General features: G+C 44.8%; 1 protein-coding gene across 1 annotated transcript in view; it reads left to right on the forward strand.

Moving 5' to 3' along the window:
* The first annotated feature begins 1,017 nt into the window (after nt 1-1,017).
* Nucleotides 1,018-12,187, forward strand: part of LOC144805471 (uncharacterized) — a 141,427-nt gene continuing 130,257 nt past the window's right edge. Inside the window, 2 exon segments of the mRNA XM_078672018.1 lie at nt 1,018-2,897; nt 2,930-3,714. Of these exon segments, the coding sequence (XP_078528144.1) occupies nt 1,709-2,897; nt 2,930-3,714 (1,974 nt within the window). The 5' untranslated portion in view covers nt 1,018-1,708.

The following is a 12,187-nucleotide window of genomic DNA, read 5'->3' on the forward strand; positions in this document are numbered from 1 at the left end:
TTTACATTGCGGCGCACCATGGGGCAAGGAAGGGCAGATGCGTGACGCATCTTGTGGTGTACGGGAGGCGCATTGCTGGAGTAGCGTCGCAAGTGCGACGCAACTCCTGCAATGTACAGAGGCCACCCATACATAACGTGGTGCGTCACTCCTTACGCCTGCTTCAAGCAGGCGTAAGGATTTGACCCAGCAGCATCGTAAAACTGACTCAGTGAAATCTTATAGATTTCACTACGTCAGTTTTATGGGGCTTTCCTACGAGGGAACGCCCAACCTGCGACAGAACGCCCACATGAAACCTGACGCAGGTTTCATGTGGTGCAGGGCTTTACAACGTGACGCATCTGCCTAGATGCGTCACTTTGTGAATAGGTTGCAGGGATGCGCCACGTTTCCGTGCCGTTGCGTGACGCAACGGCAGCGTAAATGTGGCGCAAGTCTGACATAAATCTGCCCCATTGTTTCTCACGCTAAACTCAATTGACCAAATACAGTAGATTGGGTTTAGCGTGAGAAAACTGCGCCCTTTTAAACTAGGCGCTTTGAAGGAGAAATGCTTTAATTTCTCCTTCCTTTTCTGAATTTGCATGCGTGCTGCACTGTGCAACATGCATACAAGGTTGGAAAAGGTTTCCCTCATGTCTAGGCATAGTATTTTGTACAGGAAGGGTGTCCTTCCTGTAGAAGACCTATGCTGGGCTCACACACACACGCTAGCGCTCTGGTGCTAAGGTGTGTGCATGGCGCAGGGCTGCTGTAATCAGTGCCGGCGCAAGGGAAAGGGAAGGAGAGAGCCATAATTTTGAAAATATGGTGCTCTCCTGCTCCCTCCCTGTCATGCAGTGCAGCCTCGCAGGGGGAGGCCTGCGCCACATTGCGTGGAGATTTGGTAAATCTCCCCTGAAATGTCTTTTACAACCAGATAAATATTGTGATTTCTCATTCTATTTTGTTTCAATTTAGTAATTTTAAATATCTTTACATCCTACAGATAACAAGCCTTGAATGTATGAATTGACCATCAATAATAACGCGAATGCTGTAAATCTTCAATAATAGCAGAAATATTGAGCTACAGTATTCAGGAAAACATCAGCGCAGTCGGCGACAGAGGAACCTGCACACAAACTGACAGATCCCGGATGAAGCATCAAGGGCAGTTCAGTGATTGTAAGAGTCTGAGCTATGCACCTCCACGCCACAAGACGAAGAAATGACCTTAGGAAAATTAAGGCAACAACAATAACAAACCACCTCCTGAATAAACAAGTGTCAAATACTAACTTTGATCAATGTATCGGTATGATGTGATTACCACAGTGCTCTATTTTCTAAAATGAAGACAAGCCATCATTCCGTGCTCTAGGTGAATTGTAAACTCTTTCTGGCCAAACCACAGTAACAAGCGAAAAGCACAACAGAGCGGAGCCAGACAACTGACGGGTAAAGGAAAGAGGAGCTCTTCTATCTACAATACAACAGACTGTCCCAATTTGCACCAGCCAGAAGGAAGATACATCTTTACCTGCAAGCGTCCACAGCCATAATCCAATCTAAAGGCACAATCCCCTACAAAGACACATTCTACGTATTAGGAGTGTGGCAAATATTTGGTGGCTATTGTATTTTATTGTTAAAACAGAAATCAAACGTGCAAAATACTGCACACATTTAAAGTGTGTGAGAAATCACAAGTGCTTTATCAGCCATGTTGGCCCATCAGGAACTACAGTCAAGGGATATAGACCATTATATACCCGACCCACAGACACTAACCAAGAAAGAAGAATCATACACATACAGCAAGAGCTTTAGTTTGTCATCACTACTCAAGCTTCATCAGCACACGTACACAGGACAAAAACCATTCAAGTGCAGTAAATGTGTAAAGTGCTTTAGTCAGTTATCACACCTTCAAAGACATAATCAAACACACACAGGAGAAAAACCATTCAAATGCAGTGAATGTGGGAAGAGCTTTAGTCGATTATCAAACCTACGAAGACATCAACAAACACACACAAGGGAAAAACCATTCAAGTGCAGTGAATATGCAAAGTGTTTTACTTTCTCGTCACACCTACAAAGCCATCTGTCTAACCACATAGGAGAAAAAAAATTCAAGTGCAGTGAATGTGCAAAGTGCTTCAGTAAGTCATCACACCTACAAATTCATCTGCGAACACACACAGGAGAAAAGCCATTTAAATGCAGTGAATGTGGCAAGAGCTTTAGTCAGTTACATCACCTACAAAGACATCAGCGAACACACTCGGAGGAAAAACCATACCAGTGCAGTGAATGTGGGAAGAGCTGTAATCGATTAGAAAATCTACAAACACATCAGCGAACACACACAGGGGAAAAACCATTCAAGTGCAGTGAATGTGCAAAGTGCTTTAGTCAATTATCAGTGCTACAAAGACATCAGCGAACACACACAGGGGAAAAACCCTTTCATTGTAGTGAATGTGACAGTAGTTTTCACAGCTCTTCAGCATTAAGGTATCATCAGCGAACTCACACAGGAGAAAAAACATTCAAGTGCAGTGAATGTCTAAAGAGCTTTAATAAATTATCAGTACTACAAAGACATCAGCGAACACACACAGGGGAAAAACCATTCAAGTGCAATGAATGTGTCAAGAGCTTTAGTCGATTATTAGTGCTACAAAGACATCAGCGAACACACACAGGGGAAAAACCCTTTCATTGTAGTGAATGTGACAGTAGTTTTCACAGCTCTTCAGCATTAAGGTATCATCAGCGAACTCACACAGGAGAAAAAACATTAAATTGCAGTGAATGTGCAAAGTGCTTTGGTCGGTTATCAGACCTAATAAGTCATCAGCGAACACACACAGGGGAAAACCCCTATCATTGTAGTGAATGTGACAGTAGTTTTTGCGGCTCCAGCGAACTCACACAGGAGACAAACCATTCAAGTGCAATGAATGTGTCAAGAGCTTTAGTCAATTATCAGTACTACAAAGACATCAGCGAACACACACAGGGGAAAAACCATTCAAGTGCAATGAATGTGCAAAGTGCTTTAGTCAATTATCAGTGCTACAAAGTCATCAGCGAACACACACGGGGGAAAAACCCTATCATTGTAGTGAATGTGACAGTAGTTATCGCAGCTCTTCAGCATTAAGGTATCATGAGCGAACTCACACAGGAGAAAAACCATTCAAGTGCAATGAATGTGTCAAGAGCTTTAGTCAATTATCAGTGCTACAAAGACATCAACGAACACACACAGGGGAAAAACCATTCAATTGCAGTGAATGTGCAAAGTGCTTTGGTCGGTTATCAGACCTAAAAAGTCATCAGCGAACACACACAGGAGAAAAACCCTATCATTGTAGTGAATGTGACAGTAGTTATCGCAGCTCTTCAGCATTAAGGTATCATGAGCGAACTCACACAGGAGAAAAACCATTCAAGTGCAATGAATGTGGGAAGAGCTTTAGTCGATTATCAGACCTACAAAGACATCAGCGAACACACACAGGGGAAAAGCCATTTAAGTGCAGTGAATGTGGGAAGAGCTTTAATCACTTATACCACCTCCAAACACATCAGCGAACACACACAGGGGAAAAACCCTATCATTGTAGTGAATGTGACAGTAGTTTTTGCGGCTCTTCAGGATTAAGGCGTCACCAGCAAACTCACACAGGAGAAAAACCATTCAAGTGCAATGAATGTGTCAAGAGCTTTAGTCAATTATCAGACCTACAAAGACATCAGCGAACACACAGGGGAAAAACCTTTCAACTGCAGTGAATGTGGGAAGCGTTTTAGTCTCTTATCAAACCTTCAAACACATCAGCGAACACACACAGGGGAGAAACCCTATCATTGTAGTGAATGTGACAGTAGTTTTCATGGCTCTTCAGCACTAAGGTATCATCAGCGAACACACACAGGAAAAGAAACATTAAAGTGCAGTGAATGTGCAAAGAGCTTTAGCCGATTGTCACATCTACAAAGTCATCAGCGAACACACACAGGGGAAAAACCCTATCATTGTAGTGAATGTGACAGTAGTTTTCGCAGCTCTACAGCATTAAGGTATCATCAGCGAACACACACAGGGGAAAAACCCTATCATTGTAGTGAATGTGACAGTAGTTTTCGCAGCTCTTCAGCATTAAGGTATCATCAGCTAACTCACGCAGGAGAAAAACCATTCAAGTGTAATTAATGTCTAAAGAGCTTTAGTCAATTATCAGTGTTAGAAAATCATCAGCGAACACACACTGGAAAAACCCTAACATTGTAATGAATGTGACAGTACTTTTCGCGGCTCTTCACCATTAAGGATTCATCAGCGAACACACACAGGAGAAAAACCATTCAAGTGCTGTGAATGTGCAAAGTGCTTTAGTCAGTTATCACACCTTCAAAGTCATCAGCAAAAACACACTTGGGAAAAACTATTCAACGGCAGTGAATGTAGGAAAAGCTTTAGTAACTTATCAAACCTCCAAACACATCAGCGAACACAGAGACTCTGGAAAGAACTTAAGAACATCAAAAATAATATTGACCCCTTAGAGACAAAGACAAGAGCAGAACAGTGCAGTTATTGTGAGAGGAATGAATTACGGAAAAAAATTAAATTCAAATTATGTGGGACATTGAAATGCCAGATGATAGAAGACCGGACTAGCAGTAAAAAAGGAAAACAGATAACAGTATTTGCAGAGTTATAAAAGTGTTTGTTTCCAGTGATTGTTCACTTCCGTACACATAGCAAAGCAGCATGATGTACCAGGATACACAGTGGGAGGCTAGCACAATGTGGACTAAAAGAAAAGAAAAATTGTTGATTTTTATTTGGTGAAGAAGAGATACAAAGAAAAACATTCAATTGCACCTGATCACACTTCCTTTAAAAGCAACACTGAACAATACTGGGACTAGCAACGATATTTTCATCTAACTTGTCGGCTTAGTGATAAAACCTATAAACCAAACACACCCAGAGTGAACACGTTGTCAGGGCTCTGGAGATGGAAGCTTCATTGGTAAAATGTATGTATTGCTATTAACAAATGCCACTGCAGTATATGTAATGAACTAAAACGAAGCACAGGTGTTCAAGAAATAACCTGTTTTTAGATATAAAAGAGCACATACCTTGTTTTTAAGTAATGTTTGCTGCATCTTTTACACACTGTTATCGGTTGCTGGATCAGCTCGTGCCTCGGGCCTTATAACTAAGTGTGACCCGTGGCTCCTCTCCGACATGGCTCTCCCTATTCAGTTTGTGACTTGCCAAACTCTTTCTTTTTACCAGAATTGAGCCATTGTAAGCAGCCGACTCTGTTTGAAGAATGTGGTGAAATAGCGAAATCCCACATGAAAAGCATAAATGTGCCAGGACAATCAGTTGCACTCCCAGCAACTCGTCTCCCACACTTGATTGTCCCCTGTGGTCCAACGTTCTAAAGGATTTGTCGTATGAATGCCAGAAGTGGCAGTGACATTCATGAAGCTAACGCTAACAGGAGTGTGTGGGAGATAGAGAGGGTGAGAGATAAAGAGAGCGAGAGAGACAAAGAAAGGGGCGAGAAATAGAGAGAAATGGAAGGAGGGGGAACGGCACGTTATATGTACTCACCTAAAAATAGAAGAAGCAGCGGAATACATGTCAATGAGTGACATCACCAGAGAAACGGGCTGAACACCTGTGAATTTATATGTTTATTTTTAATACCTATAGACCCATGTCATGCCAATAAACAGGGCACAAGTAAGGAAAATAGTATGGAGCCCATTATCATATGCAAATTCCAGTGACGTCACATGTAGTGACATCACAAGAAGTGATGTCAGGTCCTTATAATAATTTTTATGTGAAAGGTTGACGGCCTGTTTTAAAAACAAAAAACAAGAAACATAAAATAATGTAAAAATACGTTTTTGGTTTCAGTTTTTATACATCATATGTTTTTCCCACTTTTAGTTTGTAACTAAACTCGGAAATGACTGAAAGTGTAAATATTTTTAAACAGATATGTGGAACTTTGAAATTACATTTTTAAACAATTTTCAGCAAATAAATAAAATGTGCTTTTAATTTGCGTTTGTTTCCTGATGTTATTCTTTATCCAGCCCCTAAGCCCCAAAGTGGTTCACATTTACTGTGTATTAAGCAAAGAAGGGCTAATTTTGTCAAGTTCTCTGTTCCTCTATTGCGCCACTCACACAAACAAACAGTCGCAGGCTAAGGAGCTGGATGGAACTGAGTCAAGTTTCTAGATAATAGTGGGGGACCCCTTCAAACTGTGGCTACCCCCGACTTGTGCCGTGCTGATAAACCTTTCTTGACCCCCACTGTATGATCTACTCTGATTTCTGGAGGGACACACTTCCACAAACGACCATGTTAAATCTAGCTTCGCACAACCCACTGAGCATTCCTGCAGGTGTGGTACTTGATAGCAAAGGTTTATTGTCAGCATTATTTACAGCAGATAATAAAACAATCACAATTCTTGTCGATTTAAAACGACTTAAGCACAGTTCATACAAATACTACACTTTGCGCATAATCCATGATCTGACGTAAAATGCTAGTGCAAATAGATGATGTACATCACTTTTAAAACCAATCAATTAGATAGAGCGGTCATTAGATCTTACAAAGCGTACCAGCTAACAAGCACGTACATAGGTGCAGACACCGGCGTCTCCGTCTGCTTGTTGCCTACTCAGAGCAAGTAAACCCCTAGCAAGCCTGACAGCTGTCTTATGAACATCAGAAATAAAAGAAGAGCACAAGCCTGCTGCGCAGACGTTACCTAGTGTGTTAAAAAAACAAGGATTGTCCAAATAGTTTGCTTTGTTGACAGCCGGGTGGAAATTAAACCCTCAGATATGGGCCAATAGACGGCCAACATCTAAGCGAGCATTTTATAAAGTGCAGGTACAAGTAGAAATGTGCAACAATACCTCTCGATGCTCTGTCCAGTCCATAAGGTTCTCCAGTGCCTTTCCTGTTGGAGTCGAGCTACGCCCCAGTTTATGAGGGCAAATATGTCAAAGGACGAGCAAAGCCCCCAGAGATAAACGGAAAATTATAAAACCATCACTACAGTTGGTTTATGGTTTGCACCCACTTCCTTCGCTACTGTTTGTAGTAGGTCTGCATATACGAAGCAACTGCCTGGCAAATCTCCATACGATCAGTTCTATAACATAAGAAAAGTGCTGCACTGCAGCATCTCAGAGTACGTGTTAGAAAAAGTGGACGTAGGTAGTACCTACGGATTTTATGCGACATATCACACAGCAGCATCAAATGCATAAATGACTCAGGGCCCCCTTATGTACGGGGACATGTGTCAGCTCCGCCTCCAGGGGCTTTACCCATGATTTAGTTAAGGTCCGCACCTGAAGACTTCCTAATCTGAACATGAGATATAAAGCCGTTTTCTCAGCAGGGAACAGCAAGTCCATGGAATGCTCCAGGCGCGGTTCACATTTTACTTTCTGGTAATTAGTCGGAAGGATGCCTTTCCTTGCTTCTTGTGTGCTCCACATGAATGCACAATATCTCCTTTTAACCAATTCTAGTGTTGCCTTATTCATCAGTTCTATTTCTCTACTCAACTAGTGTATGTTAGAATGTTCTCAGCGTGCTTGAACCGGAGTAAATTATTGTAATCCTGCATCGTCGCAGTTCCTGCGGAACCATACTATATGATGCAAACAATAGATTTGACCACACTCGCATCCAATATCTTATTGGGTGAGATCCTCCAGTGAACCCCAGCTCAGCTCTTAATACTGTCAGTGGGGTTCCCAGACCCAGGTTTAGTACACGTAACAAGAAGATGTTTCCCAGTTTAAGAAGAGCCTGAACTTTCGTAAAATCCCACAGTTCAGCACCATAAGCGCAGGCCATACGTGCATTTGTCTTGAATGCATCAATGCTAGTTTTATTGGTCGCTTGCTGCTTGAGTTAGCAAAATGTAGAATAGTGGCGTCAATTTTGTTTCCGCCTTCGCCACATGAGCTTTCCAATATAAATGGTCATCCATTCGTATGCAGTGGTAGTCATGTTTTAAGTCGCTTAGTTGGTTTACCATTAATCCTGAATGTCAACAATACCTTTGATTTATGAATAATTATCATATATTTTTCTCTTTATTGATTATTAACTTCCGTACCTTACAGAATAGCTCAAAGCCTTCCAAAAGTTGATGCATTGATTTTTCAGTACGCGCTAATATTACTGCATCATCTGCAACCAGCGGGATTGGAATATTTTCCTTCTCCAATATCGGAACATCAAGACGAAGATTCCCGAGAGAATTCAGTTCCACTGATGTGAATGTTGAATAAAGCTGGGGCAAGTACGCAACCCTGCCCAACGCCAATGTTTATTTCAAACTTCTCTGTGCATTCTTCTTTTACACCAAATCTTACTCTGGAATGATTGCCGCGGCAGATCCTTTCGGATAGTTAAAAGTTGCTTGGGAACCTCCTTCCTCCAGAAGACTCAGAAGGACGGAGCGGCGACAGAATCGAATGCTGTTTTTAGGTCTCTTAAGACCAAGTAGAGCGGGTAGTTTCCAGGGACACAAACTTCATACAGATCATGTGCAACCTCAGAGCCTGGTCGATTCTACTTTAGCCTTTTCAGGATCCAGCCTGAGAGTTAGAGGCAATATTGTCCTCCTCTGTCCAGGTCTCGAGACGTGACTGTAAGGGTTTCCCAAAGATTTTCCAGATGTTGCCTAATTGGGAAATTAGCCGATAGCTGGGGGGTCATCTCTCCCCCCCTTTTTTTGTTTTTTTTTTTAAACCTTTATTTCGTAAAAAAGAGTACAGTTACAGACCTACAACCACACAGGCCGGTCAGTTACATGCAATAACAATATCAACTCTATACACAGCTCATCAGCCGACAGCCCGAGGGTCCGGCAGCGTAGAAGCACGATGTTATCCGGAGCCCATGGCAAGAGAGGATAAATAAAGGTTTCCATTTTTTACAATGTATAAACAACACAAAGAAAAACATGAAAAAGAGTCGAGGCAAAACCAAGCAATATAAGGACTGTTACGTACGGTAGGGGGAGACAAATGAGTAGCAGGCATCAAGAAATCACGGGAGGGGGGAGTGGGGACCGAGAGTGAGCAGTGCATCACATATAACAGGAAATCAAAGTACCAGAACGTACAGTCAAGGAGATCGTGGAATGTCAGGGGGCTCAGCGAGGGGAGGAGCACAGATCTCTCCTCGATATGAATTCCATTGACCCCATATCTTGCCCCACTTCTTGGGCCTACCACGAGATATGTACACGATTTTTTCTCTAAACATGCACCAGTCCATGTTCTCCTCACAGGTCGAGACCGACGGTGCCCTATGAGATCCCCACAATTGAGCAATATCTCTCTTCGCAATCATGTTACCCAGCGTGACCCACTGAGTCTGAGCAACCGTAAAGTCATTCTGTTTCCATACATTCAACAAACAGCGTCTGGCCTCAGGGAGCAGCTCAACACCCGTCACTTCACCCTTGACCGCATGCACTCGATTCCAGAAAACCACTACCTCCGGGCATTCCCATATAATGTGGAGGAAGGTAGCAAGCATACCACAGCCACGCCGACATGACCCATCCACAGAATAACCCATATGCACCAACCGTGGACCCGTGACATAGACACGATGCAGAATCTTCAGCTGCACCAGTCGGAGACACGCCGGAATCGCAACTTCTTTAGGGGAGGATATTGCAGCTTGCCAGTCCTCGTCGTCCAACTCCAGACCATCACCAATCCACGCATCTCTTAGCTGTATAAGGAGGTCCGAACGGGCATTAATAAGTTTTTTATATATAAGAGAGATAGTGCTGTCAGGGACATGCCCATCCAGCACTCTATCCTCCAGGGGTGAAGACTCAGGAATCGTAGTCCCAACAGGGAAGACCGAATCGAGTGCGTGGCGGACCTGAAGATTTCGAAAATATTCCCTGTCACTCAACTTATACTCCCGTTTCAGTTCGTCGAAAGTTTTGACTCTGCTGGTGGCCCAAAGATCGCCCACTTTGCTGATACCAATAAGGTCCCAACTATCGAATCCCTTCGATGACCACAGACCACTCAATCTCTCAGCAGCAAACAGGGGAGTTGCCCTAGTCAGTTTATCCATCCAGCCCGTGGCCGATGTTGCACTGCCCCATACCCGTACCGCCACAGCAGTGGGGCCCGTCAGATTCCTCCTGGCGGTTCTGGAATAGAGCGCTCTATTGTAATCACCCCCCGGCAGTTGCCACCTGTCCATCTCATAGGCGGGATTCGGGACAGGACCATACATGGCGTTATTGATGGCACTCAACTGAGATGCCCAGTAATAACGTTTGACATCAGGCAAAGCTATACCACCGTCATACCACGGCGAAGTCAATTTTGCCAATGCTATGCGGGGCCGCCCGCCCCAAACCAACTTCCTCTGGAGGCCCTCAATTTCACGGAAATAGCTGGCCGGAACTAGATTGAGCGTATTCTGAATGGCGTACAGGAACCGGGGAAGAGACATCATTTTAAACAAGGCCGCTCTTCCCAAAGGGGACAGAGGCAATCCACACCACGCCGCAACATCCAACCTAAGCCGGACAAGCGGAGGTAGTAAATTCCGCTCATAGTGCACCGTGGGGTCCATCGAAATGTAGATCCCCAAGTACTTGAAGCCAACTTCGGAAACAGGTATAGGGCAAATGCGGGGCAGAGAGGTTGTCCACCCCTAAGTGGGTAAATGCAGGACTTAGCCCAATTGATAACCAAACCAGAGTTCCTCCCGAAAGAACTCAGGACGTCAAACAGAACACCCAACGACTTATGGGGAGAAGTGAGATACAACAATATATCATCGGCATAAAGCGACACACGATCCTCGAAGGCGGGGGACCACCGTATGCCCTTGAGCGAGGGCTCCCAACGGAGCCACGCGGCAAGGGGTTCAAGAGCAAGTGCAAAAAGGAGAGGCAACAAAGGGCAGCCCTGCCCCGTGCCGCGCCCAAGAACAAAAGGTTCCGAGGCCCTTCCGTTGACCACCACCTGAGCCAGCGGTTGCTCATATAAAAGTCTAACCCACCCAATGAACTTAGGGCCAAAGCCAAACTTGGCAAGGGCAGCCCACAGATATGGCCATTCCACCGTGTCGAAGGCCACCGAGGCGTCAAGTGAGAGCAAGATGGCCGACTCCTCAAGAGACCCCGCCCTTGCCAAGACACCATGAAGACGTCGAAGATTGAGCGCGGTATTGCGGTGGGGAATAAAACCAGACTGATCCGGGTGTACCAAATCGCCGATCACTGTAATCAGCCGGCTCGCCAAGAGCTTCGCAAGGATCTTGGGCTCCACATTCAAAAGCGAGATCGGCCGATATGACGAACAGAGTTCACGAGGCTTGCCATCCTTGTGGATGACCACAATGGATGCCAGTCTCTGGTCCCGGGGAAGGAGCCCGAGATCTCGCGATGCCAAGAACATCCGGCGAAGATACGGCGCCATTTTGTCAGGGCTCAGCTTATACAGCTCGACCGGTATGCCGTTCGGGCCCGAAGCCTTGCCCGAACGAAGCGAACGGATAGCGAGCGCTACTTCATCGGTGGAAACATCCGCTTCCATAAGCTCCTTGTCTGAGTCCGACAGACTAGGCAACGCTATATCGCGGAGCAACAAGTGCGAGTCCTCCTCCTGTCTGCCAGTGACCGGCGCGTAAACCTTCTGAAAGTGCTGGGCAAAGACCTCCACTATCTCGACCGGGTCCACCACTCGCGCGCCATCCACTCTCTCAATAACAGGCACCACCCGACTCAATCTATACCTCTTGTCCAGCCAAGCAATCAATTTTCCCGCCTTGTCACCCACATCATACAGACGACCTTGCTGCTCACGATTCATTGCCCTAGCCGCATCAGTCACCAGAGCTCTGTATTCAGACTGTTTAAGTGCCAAGGAGTTCAAGTCCTCAGGCGTAGTCCCAGACCCCATCCGTTCCTCCAACTCAGTGATGTCATTTTCCAGGCCCACCACTTCCATAGTTCTGCGCTTCCTCTCGCTGGCAATCAAAGATAGAGTCTGACCCCGGACCACAGTTTTGTATGCCTCCCATAAAGAAACAGGGGAGGACACCGGCCCTACATTTTCGGCACAG

The sequence above is a fragment of the Lissotriton helveticus genome (assembly GCF_964261635.1).
Source record: "Lissotriton helveticus chromosome 1_1 unlocalized genomic scaffold, aLisHel1.1 SUPER_1_unloc_11, whole genome shotgun sequence".
Classification (NCBI taxonomy): domain Eukaryota; kingdom Metazoa; phylum Chordata; class Amphibia; order Caudata; family Salamandridae; genus Lissotriton; species Lissotriton helveticus.